This window comes from Drosophila hydei, unplaced genomic scaffold (assembly GCF_003285905.1).
Source record: "Drosophila hydei strain 15085-1641.00,03,60 unplaced genomic scaffold, DhydRS2 tig00008134-arrow-pilon, whole genome shotgun sequence".
NCBI lineage: Eukaryota > Metazoa > Arthropoda > Insecta > Diptera > Drosophilidae > Drosophila > Drosophila hydei.
This window is the reverse complement of record NW_022045843.1, coordinates 628244-654790: the sequence shown is the minus strand read 5'-3', so window position 1 is coordinate 654790 and position 26547 is coordinate 628244. Positions and strand designations below refer to the sequence as shown.

At 43.3% G+C, this 26547-nt stretch overlaps 1 protein-coding gene across 8 annotated transcripts; it reads right to left on the bottom strand.

Moving 5' to 3' along the window:
- Positions 1–269: 269 nt before the first annotated feature.
- Positions 270–26547, bottom strand: LOC111603845 (high affinity cAMP-specific and IBMX-insensitive 3',5'-cyclic phosphodiesterase 8). Of its 8 annotated transcripts, none has more exons than XM_023321626.2 (19): positions 26308–26547; positions 16501–17137; positions 16333–16423; positions 8994–9103; positions 5529–5585; positions 5221–5426; positions 5040–5099; positions 4924–4978; positions 4758–4856; positions 4472–4582; positions 4197–4366; positions 3904–4114; positions 2221–2361; positions 2067–2165; positions 1743–1991; positions 1453–1672; positions 1232–1392; positions 899–1166; positions 270–840 (listed from the first exon to the last, which is right to left on the bottom strand). In XM_023321626.2, the coding sequence occupies exons 2-19, from the start codon at positions 16789–16791 to the stop codon at positions 695–697; spliced, it is 2745 nt and encodes a 914-aa protein (XP_023177394.1). In that variant the 5' UTR covers positions 16792–17137; positions 26308–26547; the 3' UTR covers positions 270–694. The 8 variants fall into 8 exon arrangements, with proteins under 8 accessions (XP_023177394.1, XP_023177389.1, XP_023177390.1 ...); XM_023321621.2 differs by having other exon boundaries at positions 2221–2388; positions 26308–26546; XM_023321622.2 differs by lacking the exon at positions 26308–26547 and adding an exon at positions 24368–24383 and having other exon boundaries at positions 2221–2388.

Here is a 26547-nt window from a genome sequence, read left to right as displayed (position 1 = left end):
ATGCTGTGTGTTTTATACCGTTTTAGGTACTCTAGAGCGCACGCCATATTGTTCGTACGTCGACAATATGTGACTATGTTTTACTATTTGTTGTTGTATTAGTATTTATTTATATATATAATATGTATATATATTTTGACACGCAGCCATGCACACGCACACACACATGCACGCCCACACACATTTAATAGGGCACACCGATATACACATATACATACAATTTTCTTTTCATTTTGTGATGTTACTTAAATATTAAATTTTGAGTCCAGCCCAATAATTTGTTTTTGTTTTTGTATTTTTGTTTTTTCTTTGTTTTGTTTAGTTTTGCTCTTCAAACATTTGCGACAGTTTTCGTGTGCGTGTGTAGTGTGTGTGTGCAGGTGTGTGTGTGCGCCTATTCTTGGCAACCAACTGTCAATGCGAATTAAGATTCTTGCCTCACACACACTCACACACACACACACACAGAGCACAGTTTTGGAAGCGTTATTTAGTCGAGATATGTGTGCAGCAGCAACAACAAGTAGAACGAGACCTATGCCGAGAGACAGCGACGTAAGCCGCGGCTCTGGGTCCGGCTGCGCCTGCACTAGAGCATATCCTCCATTTCGTTCTCGCCAATTGTGGATGTGCCAGGCGCCTGGGCCGGCAGCGGCTTCAGTAGACCCGAGAATAATCTCCGGAAAGCCGTATGCTATTTAGAGCTCGACGACTTGTTGCCCACAGGCGGCTGCTTGGCCATAATATCGGCTAGCGTATTCACGCCCTGCTCGTCATACTTCTTCCACTGTGAGTAGTTGATCTGCATGCACGTGATCAGCTCAGGCATATCAATAAAGCCTGAAATCGAAGCGAATTTCAATTACTCAAATATCATTGCAGACTTGAGCGAACTCACCGTCCCAGGCATGCATCATATCCTGTATAATATATTCGATAAAACCAATCTGGCTCTTTGGTATGCTGCAGGTGGCGCGATCGAACATGGGCATCACGATGGGCATGTGCCGCTGCTTCTCCTCGTCCGTCTGCATGAAGTACTCCTCGGCAATGCGGCGCGCCCACTCGATGCAGTACTGCATGGGACGGGCTGGATTGCTCACATCGGCCACCTTGATGAGCATGCGGCGCATGAGAATGGATGTCTCCTCCTCCGATTGCACCAGCTGCAGTAAATTGAGGATTGATAAATCCGGGGTTTGGACTCGGGAGTATGACGTATTCAGCTTACCTCGCGCGGCTCCATCTCATTGCCAAAGACACTCACAAACTTGGCCAAGTGCTCAAAGTGACGCGTCATCTCCGTGGCCAGAATCATATCGATGATGGTGCTGCGCGCCGATTTGTACGTCTCCTTGTCCAAGTTTTTGAATATGTTGATCTTGTCATCACCTGCCGGCATACCAGGTGTCAGCATAAGGATTTCAACTTCAATTTTCTGCGTTCACTTACCCAGGGTCAGCTTGAAGGTGATGGCAGCATGGTGGGACTCCAGCACCGTCAGATCATTATACAATATGGCCAGTGGATTGTTCGAGTTGCAGAGAAAGGCGGAGGAGCGACCCGGATGGTCGACGTCATGAGCTGCTGCTGCAATCAAAGCCGTTGCCTCGTCCATGCGATCCATGACCATATCCTTGCTGGCCAGCTGTGTAATGAATGCGCCAGTTGCCTGCGAATTGGAAGAGTTTGATGTTATAGAACTATTGAACGGAGCAGACGTGCATGAAGACCCAACACACCTGCATGACGTCCGCGGCGTGTGTACTGTTGTGATATGTGTTGCTCTTGTGGTAGTGTGCCTCGATGACGGCCAGCCAAGCCTTGCAAACGTTCTCATCGATGTTCAGCGTGGCGAAGACATCGAAGCGTCGGAACATCTCCATGCCCAAGTACAGCAGCGGATGGTAGTCGGTGATCTCTTCCAGTTTGAAAATATCAAAGTCCCATTTAAGAGATTCTTCAAGTAGTTCCATGATAATGGGATTGGCCTGCGAGCAAAGCAATAAGACATTAAATCGAATCTATAAAGCAAGCTATATATAGCTTGTTCCAGATCTGTCTACCTTCATCTTGGCGGGTACTATGGTGGCTGTGCGCGTCGAGTTGCCGGTGCGAATGATGGAGTCGTTTGAGCTGCGACGCGACGAGTAGACACTGGGACCCTGATTTGACAACGATTCCATTAGTAGATCATTTGGGGTCACAGGCTCTACTTACCGTCAGGAGGGCACCAATGAGATCGGTGGCTATGGGATCATCTGTGCGTATCTCTTTCATTTGGGGACTGTAGAGTCCCTCGCGCTTGAGGAAGTCCAAGACTTTGTCTATGAGGCGTGCCTCGTCGGCCGAACAATTCTCCTGTACTTGTGATAGTAAATTGATTATCTAAAGTGCGTGTGCGTTGGTTTTTTTTGTTGGTTTTGAACAGATTTTGTTGATTATTTTTTTTTATATTTTTTTGTATTTTTTTTATTTATTTTTTTTTTTGTATTTTTTTTTTTTGTTTTTTGCAAGCGACGCGCAGCGAGCAAAACGAACGAGCGAGCGAGCGAGCGAACGTGCGAGCGAATGGAACCAGTTCATATGTACAATAATGTTTATTGGATATTTTGTTTGTTTGTTTGTTCGAGTACACACAAAACATAAAAGTAAAAGAGAACATAACAAATATAAGAGATAAAAAGAGAATCAATGTAAAAACAATAGTTTTAGTTGTGCAATTTGGTTATGTTGTCGTCTGTTATTGATATATTGGTGGACTCAGTATGGGATTAGTAGCGTTAAATCAATCAATTATCAAGTATGTGCCAAAAACCGAGCCATTAGATACGTATGAATAATTAAGCCACATATATGCGCTGGCCAGACATCCCCAACTGCTGGCTCCATTAGCGTTGTGCATCGCAGATCAACTAAGCGGAAATTATGCTCGAACTGGAACTGTATTTGAACTGGAACTATATAAGCTGTACTTGAACTGAAAGCTCAATGTAGCTGAACTGAACTGTGCTTATACAAAAGTCATTTAATGGACTTGCAGCATCTGTCTACTTGACCTTTTTAACTTATAATTGGGATTTCATTAACTCAATTCTTGGCATTGAGCATTGATTTTGGGCTTCATTAACGCAATTCTTGCCATTGAGCATTGATTTTCTATATATATTTGACAGTTTTCTTGAAGTAATAGAATAGCTAAGCTCATAAATGTAAATACTATTGATATTAGTTCAAGCTGCTCAAAGGGGCGTATACGCAATATGTGCTTAATATGAAGACATTCAAGTTCTGAGATCTGCCACAACATTGAGTTGTTTCTACTACACAAATTTTTATAAAAAATATTTACTTTGCTTAAAGCTAAGCTTTGATTCGTCTAAAAATTGTAATTCGAGGCAAAATTCTAATTTTCTGCTCCTACAAGGAATATGCCTTAAAGCTCACTCAAATCTATTTGAAATTTCAATTTCCGTTAATTTAAGCAGATCCAGCGTATGCTAAAATCACTTTCTACTAATCTAACAACTGCAAATACCTTCTATCTTCCTATCTTCAGCCTTTCAGATCGGCATAGCTCTAACGCCTTCAATATGGATCGTTGGCAGTGTCGGAGTGTGTGTGTGTGCTCTGTTGTTGATGTGCGTGGTGGCAGATGTTGTGGGAGCTGGTAGTTGCTACTGATGCTGCAGTGCTAGTACCTAACAATGGTGGAACATTATGACTGACACACACACACACACACACACAGAAATCACACACCACGGACGCGGACACGGACAATATTTTAGTATTGGCACAAAAAGCAGTCATATGTTGTCAGATGAGGTGGATTGGATTGGATTGGGTGGGTTGGTCAACAGTTTAGTCAAAACCAATTGGGCGTACAAAATGGAGTCATACTTTGGTGATGGGCGCCTCCAGTGGCAGCGACGTCAGCTTGGCCAGGCTGGTGCGACGCAGTCCGTCGGACGCGATGGAGCGCACATCGAAGCTGCAGCGACGCACCGAGTGCAGAGAGCCCCGTGGCGCCTCCTTCGGCTGCGGCAGCGTAGCAATGAAGTCCATACCGCCGCCGGGTATATCGAAGTTGAAAATCAGATGCGTGGGTGCACTGCAGTTGCACGGGGAAAAGGGGAAAATGTTCAAATGGAATCAATTCGACCCTGTTAAGAGTTGAAAGCTTTTGCACTTACCTGCCAATGCAGGCCACGGGCACGACACGCACGTGCATGGGAATGCTCTCCTGATTCTTGCGGCGCACCATTAGAATGCCATCAAACTCCTTGATGCTCTTGCCCTGCTCGCTGATGGTGGACAGGTCGGAGACAAAGATGTCGCCTAATGGCTTGCTAATTATTTCATCCTGTTGTTGGGCATTCAAATACAAATCGCATTAATGCCTGTGTGGCATGTGTGTCTGTCTGTGTGCACCCAGGGCGCATTAGTGCTTGTTGCATGAGTCACTCACCAGCCGCATGTTGAGCAGTCGCTCTGTGGCCCGGTTCGCATATTGTATGCGCAGCACGTCGTCCGTGATGAGCACCACCTCCTTCAGCCGGTGCAGTGCCGTGTAGAGTGCCTGTGTGCGGAAGGGAGCAAGAGGCGGGCTTCTGGTTAACATTTACAATTTGATTAGAGCAACAGCGACGCCAGTTTAATTGAATTAATGCGTCCCCGGACATGGCATTAACTCGATTGCGTATTACGAACTGCGAGTTGCGAGTTGCGAGTTGCGAATTGCGTGTTTCACTTACCTGTTGAGTGGACATCACATTATGTGGCCGTATGATCGAGTGCAGTATCTGCTTCAGTTCCACGCTGCACAGGGTCAGATTGGTCGTCTCAGCTATGCACTGCGGGCGTAATCAGAAAGTGGGTGACTGAGTGGGCTAATTGCGGCCAAGCGAGAGGAAAACTTACTCTATTAACGCCAGCGTCCAATAGAGCAATTAGCGCATCATCCTTCTCAAAGAAACTGAAAGAGACATTTAGCTAGTGGCAGCAGGTGGATTGATTGACTTCAGCGCTCTACCTACCTCTTTTTGCAGACGGCAATTATTGTCGTTAGATGATGTCCGTGTGTGTGACGTATTGTTCTAGTGTGTGTGCGTGGGGGGCAGGTGAGAATGTTAGAGAAAGTGGCATCAGTTTAAGTGATAAGTTTTAGCTGCCCTCGGGCAGCTGACATCACGTATACGCAACGTCGCCGGCACTCACCTTGCAATGTGCTCGGCATCGAGACCTTTCGTGGAGCGCGCATCAATTATAATTAGGTGATAGCATTGCGCTGTGGCATATGACTTGTGCAGGGTCTCGAGCGCCTCCTCCTTGGACTTAACCAGCGTTACGTCCAGCTGATGGCGCTGGCAGGCCAAGGTGACCACCTCGCAGATGCTATCCGATTTGTGAAAAACTAAAAGCGCCTGCGGACCGAATCGACATTGGATTGGGCATTAGTCAAATTGGACAGGAAGGTAAGTTGGCATCAGGTATGCCGAATGGAACAGTGGCACGTGTCAGCTTACCTTAAGTTGAGGATTCGGTGGTAGCACGGTTGGATATTTCAAGTCCATGAGATTTCGCTGCAACAGAAGTTAAAGCAGGTGAGTGCGAGGCGAGCAAGAGGTGAGCAGCAGGTGAAGCAACGTGTAAAATTTAATAAAAATCTACAGCGCTGGCTTTGCCATCAAAATAAGAGGGCTTAACTCGGCTTCTGTCTGTGTCGTGTCAGTTTACCAATGTGTGTGCGGGGGAGTGTGTGCGTGTGTGTGTGTGTGTGTGTGTCGTACAATATGCGAAGCGTGTATGTGTCGCTAAAATGATGATAAATTAAAATAAAATTGCTTGTGCCCGACGGAAATTGTTGGGGCGCCATTTGCCGTATTGGTGACTTGGCCTGCAGATTTATTATGCTCGTATGAATAAATGCGATATGTGAAAATCGGGATTTCACGCACACACACACACTCACATTGAGAGCCACGCGCTGTACGTGCCTTTCCCTGTGTCAATTCAATAATGAAAACACAAGCTCACATCAAACGGAACCAAATTCGAAACTATTTATAACCGTCTTTGGGAAAAAGACAACTGATAAGCGTTGATTTTAAAATCGATATCCATAAACTGGCTATGCGAAGACACGTTGAGCCTGTACAGCCTCAACTTGTCCAAAAATGAATTTACTTTCGCAAGAAAAAAAAGTAATTTTTAAGCAATTTACGCTTAAGATTAGCTGCCAGCTTCCAGCAACGAAAATCCAATTTGTTTTTGATAATTTGCTATAACACTGAAAGGTATACATGAGGGAAGAGGCCCGCTTGAGCTGCTCAGACTACTTGAGATTCTGATTTAATTGGCTTTTGAGACTTATTTGGCCTTTGTTTTGCTCACGCATAAATAAGTAAGTTTATAGTAGAATATGCAATGCACACTTGCTATCTCATTCAATAAACACAATCGACGCAATCAGACAAAATTTGATCAATATTTCAGCTAATGAATTGATAAACAGTTTCTTGATGTTGAACACGCTTCAAATGAAATGCATTAGAATAATATAAAACCTTTCGCTGTTATATGTTATGTAATATGTTGAAATTCCAGCGTAATTCATTCATGGAATTCATATGAATTGCTGCTCTAAATTTATATACATGAATCAAAGTGACTTGTCGTAGTTGGGCACAAGACCTGAACTGTTGATGGCTTCCGGAAGGGACAACATCAATCAATGAGGTGAATTTGAATCATGGACACAACACAGAGCTGCACTGATAATAGCTGTGACAATTGCGACTGGCTGCCTGCCTTGTCGGTTAGCTGAGTTATCTTGGCCTGGCCTATCGGCTAAATAAATAAAAAAGAGGTGACTTCTTTGTGGTTTATGGCTCACGCTGTCAGACTGTCGCAATTATTATAATGCTTGTCATCCAATACCTGAAATGATTTAAACTCATCCTCTTCAGTTTGCGGCGACGGCTTCTTGCCGTTGCCCACCCACAGGCGCAGCTTCGGGCCCTTGTGCAGCCGCCGCTCGTAGAGGCTGTGCGTCTGGCGATCAAACGTGAAAACCTTCGGACGTAGCGTAACGTTATCATTGTTTTCCTTCGCCTTGGCATCCTGGCGCTGTGTTAGCTTTACTCTGTCCTCCAGTGTGAGGTTGTTGAGACGCAGTGCCTGTGTGTCCAGATTGCGTATGGCCTCGACTATTTCCGGCTGCATAATACGACCCACTCCAGCTGCGCCGCCACCACAGCCACCTCCACCACCTGGACCAGCACCACTGGCGAAGGCCATGCTCAATGACCTTGTACTACGCAGCAGTGGCGTCATTATATCCCTGCCCTCGGCCGCCTCATTTGCCTCGTACTCCCGTTCCATTTGCTCGGGCGTTTTGCTGGAGTTGCCTGGCAACACGGGCACTGATATTGACGTTGGCGCTGGCACAGCCAATGGCAATGACAACGGAACGGGCACTGGCGCTGGTAATAAAATTTCACCGCAAGCCACCTTCATTTCCGAGGTCGGATTCGTGTCGTGCACTTGGCGGATGCTGCCATTTGTCGCTGTTTGGTTGCCGTTGCCGTTGCCGTTGCTATTGCTGTTGCTCTGACTGTGGTTGTGGCTGTTGTTGCTTGTCTCTAAATCCAAGCTAGTAGAATTAGCTATTTTGTCAGCGCTTATCAGCCGGTTCTTATCGACGTCATCAGCGGACGACGTCGTTGACGTTGAAGTCGTCGACGTTGTCGTCGTCGTTGTGGCTGGCGGCTGTTGCGGTTGTTGTTGCTGTTGCTGCTGCTGATGCAGCTTTTTATTGGCATTTTTATCGAGCCGTTGATCAGCAGCCCCTTTTAATGTAGTTGTTGTTGCAGTAGTTTTTGTCTTTGCTACGACATAGCGTTCCGCGTCGGAGTCCGCGTCCAATTCATTTGAATGGACGGCCGCGGCTCTGGCTGACGACGCCGACGACACCGACGACGATGATTTAGTACGAAAAATTTTTGGCAAACAATTGCGCATTCTGCTAATTATACAATAACACTCACTCACTGCGTCCACACAGCTCTTCACAATATCTCAATACGCACGACAAAAGCACTCGACACTCGACTCTCAAGCAATACTCCAAATGTCCTTCTATGCCAGCAGCAGCAGCAGAAACAACAGTAATCTGGGCAGAGCACTTGCGTAAGCAGCAGAGCGGCACATATTATGTCCGAAAGACACAGAAAAAAGGTAACTAAAATGTCTCGAAATGCAAAGATTTCCACTTATCAAATTGAGATTTAATTAATCCAGTCGAACTAGTCTTGGCAATATGGGGCACTGCGCTGCCAGTCGTGAGCGTGAGCTATGGTCAACGTCTAGAAATTGAATATTTCACAGGTTTTGCGGTCGAAACGCGACTGACTGACTGACTACCGACTGAGTCAATTGGCTCGACAGCGGGGCGACAGCTACGAGTAGCTGGCAATGCGGTGGGTTAATCTATTTCTTTACTTTTTGATTTCCCACCTTCAATGTTAATTGATTTGATTTCTCTGGCGGCACATTGTTTATGTGAGACTCAATGGCAAATAAACGCACACACACGCGAGTGCTGTTCTCTTTTCAATACACACACACACACACACACACACAGGCGCGCGTCCTCTCGCGAATCAATGCTCAGTCAGTGTAAATGAGCGGCTATTTAAAGAAGCGCAGCTGAGTAAAATGTAAAGCAAAAAAGAAAACGTACTTTGGCGAGAGCTACCATCATATAACGAGCGATGATAAGATATCTTATCAAAGACGTAACACACATGTGCGTTGTCGACAAAAAAAGACACAACAACAACAAAGAAACGGCCAACTGAAAGCGCTGGCCCAGGGCCAGCAAAACAAGAGTGGCCAAAAGACCACTTAATCAGCAGCATCGCAAAAACTATCTGTATATGTATGTGTGTGTGTGTGCGCGTGCGTGTGTGGTATAGAGATATGCTCACCTGATACACGTCCATTGAGTCATCCTCGGGCGTCAGTGCCAGTGCCAGGGAGGACTTGCGATGACCAGGACGACCGCCACCGGAGGAGCTGGTGCCCGATGTGCCAGTGCCTGCAAAGACAAAAATCATATTACGATGGCATCAAAAGTTCAGCGCTGAAAAGCATGCTACGTTTTTTGGCTTGCGTTGGCAAAAGTGTTGCCTACTTTTAGGTTGGCGTTCACAACTGCCCGCTGCCCGCAGAGAGAGTGAGGGAGAGAGAGAGTGAGAGATGCTATCAAACGGCAGCTGAAGACTACCGCCGCCCATTCATATCTTCAGTCTAGTCTAGTCGCACGTTTTATTTAATTATAAGCGTTGGCATTTCAACAAAACACTTTATAACAGGCACACGCACGTTCAGCGCCCCAGCCAATCCCCCTCCCACCAGCTTGTGCCAAGACAATCCGCTTACCCACTAGCAGCTCGGACTCGGAGGCCGGACGCGTTAATGAAGCTCTGTGTGTTGTTGTTTTGGCTGCTGTTGTTGTTGTTGTTGTTGTTGCTGTGGCTGGTGTAGGCGGCGGTGGTGGCGTTGGTGGTTTTTCTGCCTCCATGGCATGCGTTTGCATTTGTCTGGCCGCCCTGCCCATCATTAGACCAACGCCTGCCCCCGTCCCCGCCCCCGCCGTCGTCGTCGCCGCGCTTTCGCCAACAGCGACGGCCACACCCACACAACTGCAGTCGCTCTCAACGCCTTCTTCGCTCATGTGGGCCGACGATGTCCCGGAGAGGTTCGCTGGCTGGCTAGATATAATCATTGTTTGGCTTTTAGCCGTTGCGGTTGCTGTGCGGTGTTTGGGTTTCGTTCTTATTGTTGTTGTTGTTTTTTATATTGTTTTTATTTTTTCTCTGTGTTTTCCGTATTTTTTCGCTGACTTTGCAAATTAACTACAAATATTCAACATAATTATCGCTTTTGATTATTTTCGTGGCACTGTGTTAATTTGTCATTTATTTTGTTGTAGCTGCTGCTGTTGCTGTTGCCCGAGAAACCGACTGCTCGACTGCTCGGCTGCCCGTCTGTTTATCTGGCTGTGCTGGCATTGATTTCAGACAATTAGTGCGTAATGATAACCTGCTCCACATGCATAACTATGTCTCTCATAGTATCTATGAGTATTTATGAACAAAAATAGCCCTGAAACATAAACATGCGGGACTCAACTGAGCTGCCAGTACGCTGCCCGTGCTTATATCATTATATATATATATATATATAATTTTTTTATGTGTGTGTGTGTATGAGCATGTACTCGCACTTATGTATATAGAGAAAATATTTGCGTATATTCAAATAAATATATGCTGCCTGGCATGGCCTGCCTGCCTGCCTGCCTGGCTCGGCTTGGCTTGGCCTGTGTGTATCTTATCGTTGTTAGCGTCCGCTTGCCTCAGTTGCGCTGGCTAGCGGTACGCGTTGTAATCTAAACGAAAATCGATAAATTGTTTAGATAAAAGCCGCAGCAGCGGCAACGGCAGTAGCAGCCAGCCGTAGCCGCCCGCTGACGTTGCCAGCAATAAGCAACAGGGTTTGGTTTTGGCTTTGGTTTCGGTTTTGGCTTAAACTTTCGTCGTGGCCATGCTCAGATACTCAATGACTATGTTTAATTGTCATTTGAATCTCAACTATTTGGAGCAGAGCACACACCCACACACCAACACACACACACACACACACACACAGCGAGCTGCACACGAGTACTTAAATCTAAAGCGTCTCTTGATGAACGACTGCGGAAATGGCGCCAATGGAACTGGCTGCAAATACTTACAACACTTGCTCACATTAAGGCTCATATTACACACGGACACACACTGGCAACAGTTACTGGCTCATTAGTGTGTAAAGTGTGCCTGATGCCAGGTGGCCTGTGGGTGGGGTGGTGCGGCTGCTGGCGTTGCTGGCGTTGCTGGAGTTGAAGGTGCGCTTGATTTTGATCGATTAGCACTTGGCTTATTTACGAGTATGCAACATGGCCACGACGCTGTGCAAACACTGCGGGCTATATTAAAATTTAACTGCTCGACAAACAGGAGCACAGTTATGGCAACGTATACGGCTGCGACTACCGTTATTTGCGTACGGCAAGCAAAATAAACGAACGAAACTTCAATGAAAAACTCAAATTGCAGTTAGTCAAAGTTAAATTAGGAATCCGTAGCAACAGCACAGTACAAGCAGAGCAGAGCAGAGCAGAGCAGAGCGTTGCGGGCCACTGGTTGGAACTGACTAGACCTGGCCAACGGCGAAACGTCCGCACTAATCCGTTATGAAAAACTGTTTGCCAGATGATAATTCTCGCACGGATTCTGAAACCTCCAGCGACCGCACTGAGCGCTACACGCCAAGCGCTCGGCCTTTTGGCCATAGCCAACAGTCAGCAGCTTTTTTCCTTTGTTGATTGAATTTAGAGAAACTGAAGAGCTCTATTAATAATTAAGCCTATTTATATATATATATATATCTATAGAATAAGTCGACTTTAAGGCAAAGGATTGGTCCATTGAAGTTTTTGCTCAAGCTGGCATAATTTAATATTTAGGCCAAGCCTTGACGCTGCTCATGCAAGCTGCTTTCGTTGAAATTGGCCATTCACTCGAATTTCCAGGTATTTCAATAATTGGTTTTCCAGTTTCATAGAAATTAATTTCTTTGATTTATACATATTTTCTAGACTTGGCTATGCTTGAGTGGAATTTGTATGGCTCACACTTGAACGGCACAATTATAAATCACATTATGCCACTTGATACTAGAGCCCATTAGGCATTATGACTTCTTAAAGGGGATTATAAAAATGTAATTAAAATGCTCATTTTTTCATACATTTGAAGTCTTGTCTGGCTGCACTTGTAGTTGGCCAAGACGTGATTTTCAAAGGCTTTAACATCCGCAGCGAATCGCGTAAATATTTTTCTGTCCGAGGCAACAACAAAGCAACATTTGTTAACAATTTCCGTTGGGAAGCGAAATGCGCACAGAAAAATAAAAACAAATACAAATAATTTTTAGACCATAAAAAATTGCTAGAATCAAATGAAAATTTCAAGTTCGGCACATGAAAGTATTTGCTATATTATTGTCGAATTAGATCGAGACATGTTATCGACCACATTCCGGGACATAGCCAAAACTATTTCAAATTGGAATTGCAAGTGCAGAGCATTCGGCGGATGGCATAAGCCGGTCACTGCTGGCCAAGAGTGTCTTTTGCGCCTTGCTCGTTGTCATGACAACCAATTAATTTTTGATAAGATAATATCAGGCAAGTTTGCTCATAGTATTCAGATGTTTAGGCCCCCGTACACATAGAGATACGGATACTGAAACACAGGCGTATAATGCGTTTTCAGTAACCCACACACACAGAGGCATAGACAGAGACACAGTTACAAATAATCAAGTAGAAAACAAAACGCGTGCACAATCTACATCTGCCATATATATATATATATATATATATATATATATATATATGTATATATATATGTGAGGGAATTGAACTAGTGGGAGCGAGCGTGTTCTAGAGTACAGTTAGTGAGGTGGCCTGCTTCTGGGCACGTTGCTCACATTTCGCCTGAACCCGAAATGCGAAACCAAACAACGAGGCTTTATCTATCTGACGGCGATCATCAACGTTCAGCGTTCAGCGTTCAGCGTTCATAGTTGATAGGGGACAAGTCCAGTATTGACACTGGCGGCCAGTTGGTTGTGCAAACGAACAGGCAACAACAATTGTGGAACTCTCTCGCAGCGAGCGGACTTTCTGCGCTTTAATCTAATCTATGACAGAAACTGCCAGGTCGCGGCGCTTCACGTGGCTAGCGGAGCAGCCAAAGGCGACAATTTGTTGAAAGAGATGTCGAGAGATTTCGAGATTTTGTGATTCTGAGATTTATAGTTTTAAAGGTCTAGCGGGCACAGCTAATCGCATCAATTCAAATTCAAATTCAATTGATTTCAATTCTGATTGAGTAATTAATGCGAAGCAGCGATAAACGCGCAGAGCACTTGGCCATTGACACCTGCTCGGCCAGGCAGCGAGGCGAGGCTATTAGGCAAGCATAATTTGGCAACATTTCTGCTGCAATTCAGCTGTGTTTTGTGTACTTTGTGTGTGTGCCTCGGCCATTGTCTGCTTGGCTTTGATTGATGTTTTGGCGCCATTGCGTGGGCGTTCGTGCGATTGTTATTGTTTGCCGATCGTCGATCGCGCGCATATTGTGCGCTCTGGCAACGCCGCTGCGTGTGCGTCTGTGTTAGTAATTGAGCGTTTCGATTGTGTGTGTGTGTGTGTGTGTGCGTGTGTATGCTGAATCTGAAAGATCGTCACAGAGTCGCGTGTAACGCAAACCAGATTGTCATGTGAATCTTTTTTATCTCTGAGTGAAAAAAAATAAAAATAAAAAAAATATAAAATTAAAAAAAAAAATATATATAAAAATAAACTAAAATTAATAATCAACTGCGCTAGAAAATTCTTGCTGTGTGTGTGCTCTGTTCGCTGTTGTATACAAAATATATACACACAGAAATTTATATAAGCATGTTTTTGTCATTCTGGTGTTTTGTTCTCATTAGCTGTTGTTTGCATTATTGGAGCGCTTTGGGTCGTTAGCCGTTGGCCGTTAGCCGTTAGCTGTTAGCTGGCAGTTAGCTTGACAGCCGCAACATGTTAATGAGCTAGTTTTGCGCCAACACCTTCGCCAGGTGCAGGCACTGTGCAGCCAAAGTCAAGAATGAGCAGCCAGCCAGATACACAGCAATTGCCATAGATACAGATACATACTATATAGCTGTGGAGCTGCTAGAATGTTAGACAAATCGTATTCTACTCGCTGTGAGCAACTAGCACAGTTGCTGCTGCTGTTGTTGTTGTTGTTATTGGCACACTTAGTTGTGAAGTTTATTTTGAATTTTAACACTTTTCGATACGGCGTATAAATTGTTGCTATATTTTTTTTTATTTGGCGTTGTTGTTGCTGCTGCTGTTGTCTTGCTGTATTCTTTTGCTTTTTGGCTCGCTATGTGGCGCCGAGCTGTTTTTTTCCACACAACACAACACAACACGCCAGTTGCAGCGATCTTTCAGCTACTTTTTTCTTATTTTGTGTGTCACACAGCTGTTGTTGTTGTTGTTGTTGTTGGTAGTGTCATAAGCTTTAATTGCATTCGATTTTGGTTCTCAACTGGTTGGCCCTGGCTAATACGCGTTGCAGTCTGGCCAAATTTGTGCCGTCACATTAGGCCAGTGCAACGAGCTACTGCTGCAACTGCAACTGCAACTGCAACTGTTGCCGCTGCTGCTGGCGACCAGTTGGCGACACGCCCGCGATACGCGCCCGAACCGAATCTGAATCTCAGTTTGAATTTGAATTTGAATTTGAATTCGAATTTGAACGCCTTCACCTTCTGCGTGCTCGATTTGCATAACGAGCGACTTGGGCGAAGCCAGAGCAGTTGTTTCACATGTGCGTACGTCGATTACGCTGTATATTTTGTGTATTATCATATATTTATTATTATTATTTGTGCAGTGAGAGGCAGGCGAACGAATCTAAAGCCAATGCCGAAGCAGACACAGTGCCAGAGCCGCAGACCTTTGGCGAGCTAACGTCCCGACGTTACGAAAGCGTTTTACAACCGACACGGCGAACCAATTCCAAGCAACTGACTCCATAAATGGCGAGCAGCTGTTGCGTTTGCCAGCTCCGAGGCGAATTCAACTGCGCGGCTGGGCTGCAGTGGGGCACGGGCGCAGTCGCCGCACCACACATTGATAAACGGCGTCGTCGCTCTCAGCCGATCGCTCTGAGCGCTGAGCGCGATCAAGTTTCAGTCACAGCGCAAAAGCGCACTCACGTTCTGCCTCCCTCTCTCTCGCTTCGTCGCTCCCTCCCTCACCTACTCACACTCACTCTCTCTCTCTCTCTCTCTCTCGCGCTCTGGCTACAATTGCTACCGTCTGCCGCACCATTGATAGGCGCAGCTCAAGCTCTTCAGGCGAGCCGTTAATTGGAGTCTACACAAAACAGCTGCACCTGGATTTACCAGAGACCTACACTAGCGCCAGCTGACTTGTCGCAGATCGTATTACTGCTAGCCCTTAGCGCTTTTTAATGATGTTCTCCAAGCAGTCAGCTGTGTGAGTTGCGGCGACTACTGAATGCCCTAAGCGGCTAGAGTCTGCTTTTTATGTAGGAAACTGAAGCTGAAGTTGAGTCTTGGATGTGAGATTAAATTTGACTTCAGCTTACAGCCGACTCATCTAAGACTTTGGTTATATATTATATATATATTTATATCTATATCTATAAGCTATATTAACCCTAGTTTGATTTCGAATATATTTCTATATAAATTTAAGTAACTAGAAGGAGTTTTATAAAAGCTAAAGCTGAAGCAGAAGCTTTGATGTGAGATTAAATTTGACTTCAGCTTACAGCTGACTGATCTATAACTACTAAGGCTTGTATATATATTAGATATATATATATATATATATATATATATATATATATATATATAAATCTATATTTATGCTATGTTAACCTTGCTTTGCTATGAAATATATTTCTACATAACTATAAGTAACTAGAGCGAGCTTTATAGGGATTTATAGAGATTGACTTCAGCTCACAGCTGACTGATCTATATCTTTGGTTATATTACTTTGGTTATATATTATATATATATTTATATCTATGTGTAAGCTATATTAACCCAAGTTTGCTTTGAAATATATTTCTATATAACTATAAGTAACTAGAACGAGCTTGACTTCAGCTCACAGCTGGCTGATCTACATCTAATAAGACTTTCTTTTATATATAAGATATATATATCTATGTATATATATATGTGATTTTCTTTCTCTATAACTATAAGCAACTCTTATCAAATAACAGTGGCCACTGTAAGCTTCATCTGTCGCCATAAGCTGACCAAGATACGAGTCCTTGAAGAGCTCAAGTAATTTACTGAGCATTGCAATATTGATTTTAGTGTTTTCAGTCCTAAGCTAACATTGCGAGGCAGACCATAAATGAATTTAATTTAATAATATTCGCTTATAGACAGACTCCAGCTGCAGTAAGCCCTTTTTTCCATAAAATATTTCTGAATTGATTGGAAATCTCTTTGACATATTAAAATGGCGCAATTTGAAAGCCTTTCCTTATGCCGTGGCTTAGGGCACAAATCTCTTTTTCATGTGTTTGCACTGTGCACACTGCTTACGCTAAGCTGGGGCAGTTGGAACATGTTAGATTGGTTTGGTATTGGATGAGTACTTACTGCCCGTTCCCGTGGCACGGCGTACAACGCTGTGCGTAAAGTTGCCTAGAGCTGCCACCGTCACAATGGAGTCCTTTTTGCCAGTGCTGAGCTGCAGGCGGGGATTAAGATAGATGCAGTTCAATTGGTTGGTGGTCGGCTCGGACTGGCCACAGTTGGCGCACTCACCTTCTCGTAGTCGGACTCGTTTTTGGTCTGGAGCGGATTGAGCAGACCCTGGTTGCACATCATGTTGTCGCCGCAGGTGGCGCTGCCCGTGCTGCCGTCGCCGTTCTGATTCTGCAGCGTGACAGCGCCGCAGCTGCAGCGACGCATGCGGCTGCGCCGCAGCTTGATGCAGAACAGCAAGCTGCCATCCTTTTCATTGGCATCCAGCGGTGGCAAAGGCGCATTGCCCACGCCACCCGCTCCCCCTGCCGTCGACGACGAGTTGGGCAATGTACTCGGCGAGCAGCCCATGGCGCTGTCCTGTTTCCTGTGCTGCTGCTGCTGCTGCCCTTGCTGCTATAGCTATGCTAATTTGTTGTCGGTTTCGGTTTGGTTTTGGTCGCTGTTTGGTTTGGTTCTTGAGTTTCAATGTAGCTGCCGAGTGTTGGTTGCTGCTGCTGCTGCTGCTGCTTAAGCTGTGGCTTTTAGTGCTGACACTGGAATTCCTGCTTCTATTTGGCTGTTGTTGTTGTTGTTGTTGTGGCTGTGCGCTTGTTGTGGGTAACATAATTGAAACATTTTTTGGGTGTGCGCGTCAACCGGCGATCTATTGATTGGCTGGATTGGCCGTCTCTCCGCTTACATCTCAAGCAGCCAGCTAGAAGCACCGTAAAGATAAAGAAAATAGAGAATATTAGCAACAAGCACACACAGAGCGGGAGAGAGCACTGCAAATAGAGCAGAGTTTCATGAATAGTCAAGTTTTGTTTTGGCAAGTGCCACGCCCGAGTCGCTGCTGCCTTTAAAATAGTAACTTTTTGACCTCCATATTTGCTGGCCAAGTCTTTTTGGCTAAATAGTTGACTTATCTTGCAATCAGCTGGAACACACGTTGTGTCTGGCTGGCTGGCTGGCTGGCTGGCCGGAGTTTAGACCCTAAAAACCAGTTTAGTGCCAGCTGTGAGGCCAACAACTCGAGTAGCCAACAACAATTAAGATTAGCTACATGATCATCATAAATCATCGTCAATTGACTAAATCAATTCATCAATGGATCTGTCTCCCCTCGCTCTGTAGACGTCTCTGCGTGTATATGGCTCAATAAGCACTGCTATAATTCTGAAATTTAAGTATAGCTTTCTTGCTGCGCTGATTATCTAGATTGTTCCAGTTATTCTGGTTTATTTGAATTACTTTTTAATAAAATACGTTTTTTTGCGCTGCTTGGCGGAGCTATAATTACTGCAAGTTGTAAAACAATTTTAGCTGCATTTAGTTAAAACTCAAATTCCTTCAAAAACTTTAGAGATTTTATGATATATAACTAAATAAACGCACTCTTAGATACTCTATAAAGACTTAATCATATTCTCTCATTTAGATAACTAAATATTATTAAGACTCAGACTAAGTCGAGCCAAACACACAGAGAGAGAGAGGGAGAGAGAGCGAGAGTGAGTTAGAGTGGGAGAGCAGAGCAGCTGCTATCTTATTTTAGTCAAAGCACTTTGTAAATATTTGTTAAATTTATGTTAATTACATTAAACTGCGAAAGAATTTCAGTGAGTGAGAAATCGAGTCAAGTAGAATAAAAATAAAGAAAACAGCGCGAGAAAAAAATAATTAAAAATTCATGTTAGAGAGAGTCAAAGGTCTAAAGCCATCTTAAGCTTAATAAATAATAAATTGTCTAACTGGGCAAAGACCTTAAAGTTCGGGTTAAGAGCAACAGCTAAAAATATGAGTCGAAAATGCGTTTAACATTTTATTAAAGCAAAGTTTTGTAGCCAAAATAAAATTAAAAACCATTTGAAACTGCAGCATAACTAGATAACTGACTAATTGAATCTTGGGAGAGGTAATCTTTAGTGAGTGGGAGTTGGAGTTACTAAGCTTAAGCTCAAATAGAATAGAATTTTGGGTAGAGGACAACATGGGCAGCAGCCGAAGATGGGCAGGCAGGATCTACTCAGCTCCAGACCAAAAACGAGTCCGTAGGTAGCCAGTCAGAGCCGACCAATTGAACTGCTGCTATCTTAATTCAACAGACCAAAAGGACTTCAGAGTCGTCAACTTAAATGATCCACTCCAATATTTCCCACATCAATATTTGATTTGCTCGACATTAATTAGCTAAAAAATGGAGATTTAGTTCAAGTTCAATTTACAGAATTGATTCGAATTGGGGCTGAGTTGGGCACAGGAAATGGCGCAGAGCGAAATAGATTATGTGGCTCGCAGGGCAGCAGATACATAAATAAACATATCTAATCGATGATATCAGTTTAGTATCAGATAGCTGCATTGTTATTAGATTAATGAGGAAGTTGCTTACTTTCCGCCTATCGCATAAGCTGACAAAATTTCGATGGCCAACTCAATGGGTTGGGTTGAGCGATCGGCTTTCGATGTCTTCAGTTTTCCATTTCATTATATCAATTTCTACTTTGATGAGCTACAACTGCCTTTATCTACGTAGACGAAATACAAGCGCGCGACTATTAACAAGTTAAGACCGAGAGCGCAGGTACAAGGTTCATTTAAATTTTGATTTTGATTTTGATTTTGGCAGACATACGCGCTCGTGAGGTGAGCGGAGTATATTGGCTTGAGTGATGAACTTGAGGCTATGGAGAGTTGAGTTTATTAGAAAAAATAGAAATTTGCTCAAGTCTAAGGAACAAAGTTCGACTGTAATTCGAATACTTTTCGCCTTTTTGGGAAAAGATATATTAATTTGATATTCCGAACTGTCGATAGCCTGGCTAGAAATAGCACAAGAAAATTTATAAGTTTCGACCCTTGTAATTCTTGGCAAAATGGGAATTCCTTACGAAAATGAACTTTGAATACTTGTGGCTCTGGCATTTTTGGCCCACACTAAGCTAATGTAAATAGTCTGAATTTGGTTTCAGTCGTATTTATATTTTGATGTTTATTTAGTGTTGATTTAGTATAACCATGTGCAAGGTATTAATCACTTTTTAGAATATGTATTACACTTAAACAGAAACGTTTGCAACCACATCAAATATAAATAAGCATATTTCGAGTCAGTAACTGTAGATGAAACGATGTAGTCATAGTTTCAGGGAAGGGATCGGTGGCATTATAGCAAATGAAACACCTGTTACTGTATCCATATCAGTGAGGGTATTCAGTCTGCGTCGTGGCGTGGCTGCTCGCTATTTATGACAATATTTAGGAAAACAAGTCAATTAAACAGACGATATAAGATCCGTGCTATAAAATCGATCACCTTAGCGGATCGAACGGTAGACAGGCTTTATTGTTATTGCTATTGTTGATACTGATAAGTATGTATAGTAAGTTGCTAGAGTTTCATTGACGAGCGTTCGTAAAATTGTGCCCAGCGAGACAATTAAAAAATTGCCAAAGTTGTCAGCGGTTATAAATTCATAAAAGCCCAATATTGGCAATGATATTGGCTATATTGGAGTCAAGGCAAGGAGCGTATTGGGAATACCGTGCGCATTCAAGCTACGTGATCCACCTGCACAAGCATTAATACGTAATGCAGCCATGGCATTTTGGAGGCTAACCGAACACTGACGAAAAGGAAAAGTGACCCGAAAAGTTTTCACTAGCCGGGCTAAGAGGACGGTGAAATTTGATAGCCAAGTGGATGACCCTTCCGTGGAGACACGTTCGTGACCAAATGTGAACAATTGAGGCGCGTCTGAGGGACTCCTCGCATGGTCAGCTTTAGTTTTGCCTAATGGCTCTGTGGCTGCTGCTGCTGCTGCTGCTGGAGCTGCTTTATCATGGGCGACACCGAAATAGAAATGGCATATGCCTCATCGACAGCGGCGAAACCAATTTTAAATATTTAGATAAAATTTGAACGAAAGCGAAAGAAGCAAATCAACTGATATGGGCAAAAACACTTTAGATTAGCGCGGCGGCCCCAACGTCGTCGACCTATTTCAAATTTTTCGAGGCACTCGCACAGTGCCTCGTGCTCGTGTTCGCACTGAAGTTTGGAAACGTGTCGGCCTCGAGGAAATGCCTCGTCGGCGCGCTAGGGGCGGCTGATGCTTGATGCTTTTGTATCATTGAGTGGAAATGCGAGATGTTGTTGCTGCCACAGCTGCTGTTGCTGCTTTATATCTTGCACTTGATTGGAAGCAGGCAATGCACGACATTGATTGACTCGCCAAAGGGATATAAACAGTCTAGCTGTGCCATTTAAGGCCACTTGTTGACGTCGCCAGGCCTCTCCCAGGCTGGCTCGCATTGTTGGCCAAAAACAAAGGCGTCACAACAAGACACAAACTAGACAGCCAGCATCAACAGCATCAACAGCAGCCTCGGTCTCAGGCACGTCGAGACAATGGCCAGTCATTTCCAATGCTACCAGATCGAGCAGCTATATATATATAGTATATATATATATATCTGCTGCATATACTCTTCTGTATAGCTGTTCTTCTGCTTGACTATTTGTTGCTTTAAACAAATTATTTTTAGCTGAGGCATAACTATTAAAAGAAAATTAATGATTTTTGCTTTGCGCTTTTAAGCTGCAAGTGTGTGTGTGTGTGTGTGTGTGTGTGTGGCAACAAGGACATGCGCCTGACACTATGCAACTTAAAACTAATCACATCAGGCCTCGGCAGCAGCAAATTCTATTAACGCCTGGGGTCGACCACAGTGTGGGCGTGGCTGGGTGGGCTAGAGTGGCTGCTGCAATGCCAAGCGGTAGCATCTTGACAGTCACGATGCCACCAAGGTGGGCATATGGAATGTTTTGCACGCTATTAGTATGCAGGTGGTAGTTGGTATTTGTATAATAGCATCGTCAGGTGTGTATGCGAGCGAGTGCGAGTGCGAGTGTGTGTGTGTGCGTGTGTACATCATGTATGGAGAGCCGCAGCCAGGCATTGCCATGTAGAGCAACAGGGGGCCATATCCATAGCCATATTCGAGCCAACTTGGCAGCCAAGCGGCAAAGCTGACAAAGAAACAAAAAAAAAAAAGAGAAAAAAGTCGAAATCAAAATCGAAATCGAAATTGAAATCAAAACGCAGCCGCACAATTTTGTAGCTAATAGTTTTTGCAAACTGATGTTTTGCAGCTGCTGCTGCTGCTGCAGTCGTATTGTTTGCTTACACATGTATCGATCTATAGATATCTCACACTATGTGCGTGTCTGTGTGAGGAGTATCTGTGTGCGCACACATTGTAGCAAATTTTTAATCACGCGATTTATATGCTCTCACCGAAATAGATAATTTAGCTATGTATTTGATTTATTAATTACGACTTTGGCAACGAGCTAAAAATATAATTTATTTTTATTACAGCTTACAAACACACACACACACACACACACACACGCACATGCATATATATGTGCATATGTATATATGTGTCAGCTCGCATCTGGAGTTCAACGTATTTGAAGTTAATATCTTGTGAGAAAAGTGCATTAAATAACACGATAATGAGCGTTTAATTTGATTATTATCATTATCATTGAGCAGGAATTATAATCAGCCCACGGGCTAATAAACTTATTGTTTAAATAAATGTGTTTCACTGCTCAATAAATTGAAATTTAGAAAGTGAATCATATTCTACTCAAGTTTTGTTTGCTTATGAAATATTTGCTTAATCAATCTTTGGTTTGGTTTATAAACAAAGCATGTGAGTTTAGTTGAAATATTTATTATTGTTGTTTATTCTAAGCGCATTACATAATTTAGTTCATAAATCAATCTATAAATAGCAATTTTTATATATGCAAAGCTTCAATCACAGCTCTGTCTAAGCCCGTAGCCCACCATATACTATATTATGTTAACTAGATTTAAGTCTCAGATTTTAGACTCAACCTGACGCCAGCCAGCAATAAAACTCATATGAATCAACCAGAGTTGAGCTTATGTAAATTTGTCTATATTTCTATTGACATATGAAATTTGATTTAATTATAGTGTAAAGCTCTTGATGTGCCCGTTAAAGGCTGCCAAGTTGATCGTCATATGCGTGTAATTATAAATACTAAATGAATTTTAATTAATTTATACTTTTTAGGCAAATGGCAAATGGCATTTGCTGCGTGGGCTGCGCAGTTAGAGTGTACGACCTTCGGTGCCCATCGAGAATATCATTGATTCATTCATTCACTCATTCATTCTTCGCTCCTCGTGCGTCACAGCAAACATATTTACATCGCCCTTGGACTGAGACAAATGGCAGAGCCGAAAAAAAAAAAACTAATCGCTGACAAGCCAAAATACTGGCCTATTTGATAATGGCTGTAAGCAGATAGATATGTATTGGCTATGTTGCCGAAAGAGTTTCTGAGAGAGGGAGAGCTAGTGTGGAATTTGCATTACAAATGCCGATCTAAACTGCCAGATAAAGGCAGAGAAGTGTCGTCCATTACGCGCAAACATCTCGAAAGTGGCTGACAATACGAGCACAATAAATCGCGATTCGTGAATGCCCTGCACTTAGCCCAGACTATATGCATGCCTCTAGTAATAAAGCTGACTTCCCATATAGTATATAGATATATATATATATATATATATATATATATATATATATATTGTATATAGTGGACAAGTAGGTACTATGCCTATTACTATATCTAGCGCTGCTCAATGGGCGGCCTGCTTAGCATGCACACGGCAACGACAATGATAATGACGATGATCATCGCGATGATGATGATGATGATGAGGGGTCGCTTGCATAACTCTGCTTACAAAATGCCAGTTCGCAATATGCAGTGCTCACTGTAACTTGGGCTTGCAAGGCGAAATCAGTATGCGACGGCACGGCTCAGTTTTATTTGCTGTAAACAATAACTACGCCACGCCAATTTCAATTTTAATAAACAGTTAAAATTGAGAATTAATTAAGAAAAAACTCGAAAAAAAAACAACAAACAAACAAAAACAAAATACAGCAGAAGAAAAAGAAAAAGACGCGGGAAGGTGCCGCTAGGTGCCTGGCGCTGATTGCGGACTCCGCGTATCGCTTAGATAGGAAAAATCAAACGAATAGACTGAACTGAAATAGACATTAGATAATCGCTGAAATGGGTCACTACGACGATATTTGTATATAGAGTTACGAGCAACAATAAATTTGTTTAAAACACAAAACACAAAACACAAAGAGCCAAAGCGAAACGCATGCAAAACGCAAATTGCAACTTGATTGCGGCTTGTTTATAAGTACAGAGTCGATATTTTTGCATTGTTTATGACAAGTATGGCTATGGCTATATAGGTCTACCTTAGTCTCTCTGTGTGTATATCTACAGCTATGTATATCTATGGCTGCAAATAGCTAACTGGCTGAGAGACATGAGACAGCTTTAAGCGTCTTTTAATGGGCTGCTGCGCCTGGTGACAGCGACTCAGGCAGAGATGGAGACCAGGCCAAGATATATACTTCTATATATATATATATATATATATAATATGATGATGTATATGTATGTGCATAATGTTGGCAATGTGCGCGACGCCCGTCGCATGAAAATTGTCTACACCCACCGAATATGCTTTTGATTTTAATTTTAATGTTTATTTCGTTTTCGTTGTCATTTAAAAAATTTTTTATTTCTTTTTTTTAATATTTTGCATGTTGTTTTTTCTCGCTCTTTAAAAATTTTTTTTTTTTTTTGGAGGGCATTTTTCGTATATTGTGCGACAATGAGACAGCGACAAATTCAAGGCAAGTCATATGTACTAGTTATATATATATATATGTGTGTGTGTGTGTGTGTGTGAGTTCATGTTTTGGCGTGTGTGTAAATGCCACAGCATATTTGTGAAGATACAAAATAAAAACAATAAACTAAAGTATAGTATGTACATATACAATACATTATCTGTTGACGTACCAAAAATTAGTCGTTAAAGTTGTTGCTGCTTGCTGCCTGCGGCTCGGCAGATACATATATATATATATCTTTATTTTTTTATTTTAATATTTATATCAGACTCTAGATATAAATTAAACAAATACACATGAACAATGGGCACTCACACACGCACATGTGCGTAGATACAGATTTGTGTGTGCATGTGTGTGTGTGCGTGCGTGCGTATGTGTGTGTGTGTATGCATAGCTACTCGAATACTTCTTCGCGGAATATCGTCACAACAATAACAAAACATTTTGCTGCTGCCTCTTTCTTCACAAATTAGAATTTATTTTAATACACGGAGGTCACGTTCATAGCACGGAGGCAGCGGCGCCAGCAGCGCTGCTTGTTGTTTCTATTTCTATTGTTGTTGTTGTTGTTGACGCACAAGATATTGAAATTGTGTTGCGTGTGTGTGTGTGTGAGTATGTGTGCACATAGCTGCATAACTAAATTAAATGCATTAAGTATAATAACAGCATCAGGCGAAGTAACAAACAACAACAACAACAATAGCAACACAAATAAGAGCAGCAGCTACTAAAGTGCAAGCACAACTTGCGCTGTGACGTCACAAATGCGCCCAGCGATAACACACAAACTATGTACATATCTGCGATATACAATTGGCTCACATTATGGTTGCCTAATTTACAAACGCACGCACGCACACACACAGGCACACACACATAATAAATGCATACTCGTATTTTTGGTTACAACTGCGTTAGTTTTCTTTTATTCTCTTTTTAAATTTGAATGGAAAGAATATTTATTCTTGCGCTGCGGCGACGGCTACCGGCGAGTTGTGACTGCGAGTTGGAGATCTCGATCCACATCCACACGGACCGACGCGACGCTTCGCGACAACGACGACGACGACGACGACAACAGCGACGGCGACGACAACGGCGACGACGATTGCTTGTCAAAGCAAAACGTCAAACTGATTTCGCTCAGAGCTGCAAAGCGCGGCGCACCGCGTTACGATACGAGAACAACACAAAACAATACGAAAATAATAAAAGAAAAGAAAAACTGAAACAATCTGCGGGATACAAATGCGAGGCGAACGCACAGCACGAGAAGTACGGGTGCGAGTGCGAGTAAGAGTAACAGTATTAGTATTAGTATGAGTACGAGCGCGAGCAAGAGCATAAGCATGAGTGTGAGTATATCACTAGATGTATATGAACTTGGCAACGCCAATCGTCAGCGCCAGCTGAGAGCGAGAGCAGCAAAGAAATCAAAGTAATGCCCAAGAAACACATAGAACAGAGCGGGAGAGCGCACAAAAAGTGGGAGAGGCACACATATGTATAGATAGGAGCGCAAGGTGAACTGTAGCTGGCGCTGAGCGCGTGAGCAGCAAGAGGTGATCGTGCGTGAGAGGCAGACGTGACGTGATGTGACTTAACCACGCTCAGCGTTAACAGAGAGCAAAGCTCGGTCAAGCACGTGACACGTGATTCGCCTTTGGCTGTTCAGAAACGATCGCAGTCACAGTGGCACAAATGAAATTGAAATCGAAATCGAAATCGAAATTGAAATGGAAATTGAAATGGAAATGAAATGTGTTTCGCTTAAGCTCTTCTGTGCGCCTTGCTTTGACAGCTTAGCCGCATTTGCCTTTTGTAGCGCTTAACGAGCTTTTGTTCTTTGGCAATTGTAATTGCGTTCGCTTTTGCTTTGGGCAAGAGCGAACGCTTTATCAGCTGGACGGTCGGGCAGCAGCTTTACTTAGGTATCAATTAATTAGTTAGCTAGTTATTTAGTCTGGGGTGCATGCAAACAAATCACGGCAACTGCCTCTCATCCGGCTCCGAAGACCCACTTGCAGCCCCCACTGCACATACTTACGGCTATTGTATTTGAATTTATGGCACGCCAAGCACTAAAATATGTATTATTATTACCTGCTGCTGCTGTGGCTGCTGCCGCTCTGGCTGCTTTTGCTGCTGTTGAATTTCCACAGAATTATTGCGATTGCAATTTCGTAGCTAATTAAATGATGCACTCGCTCGCAGAAACTGTTGTAGCTGCAGTTGCAGCTGCCAATGTGCGCTTCACTGCAGTTCGTGGCGTTGAATAAATCACGAGAATTCGGCGATAAAATAAACAGAATTCAACGCGTGTTCGATTCAAATAGCCAAATG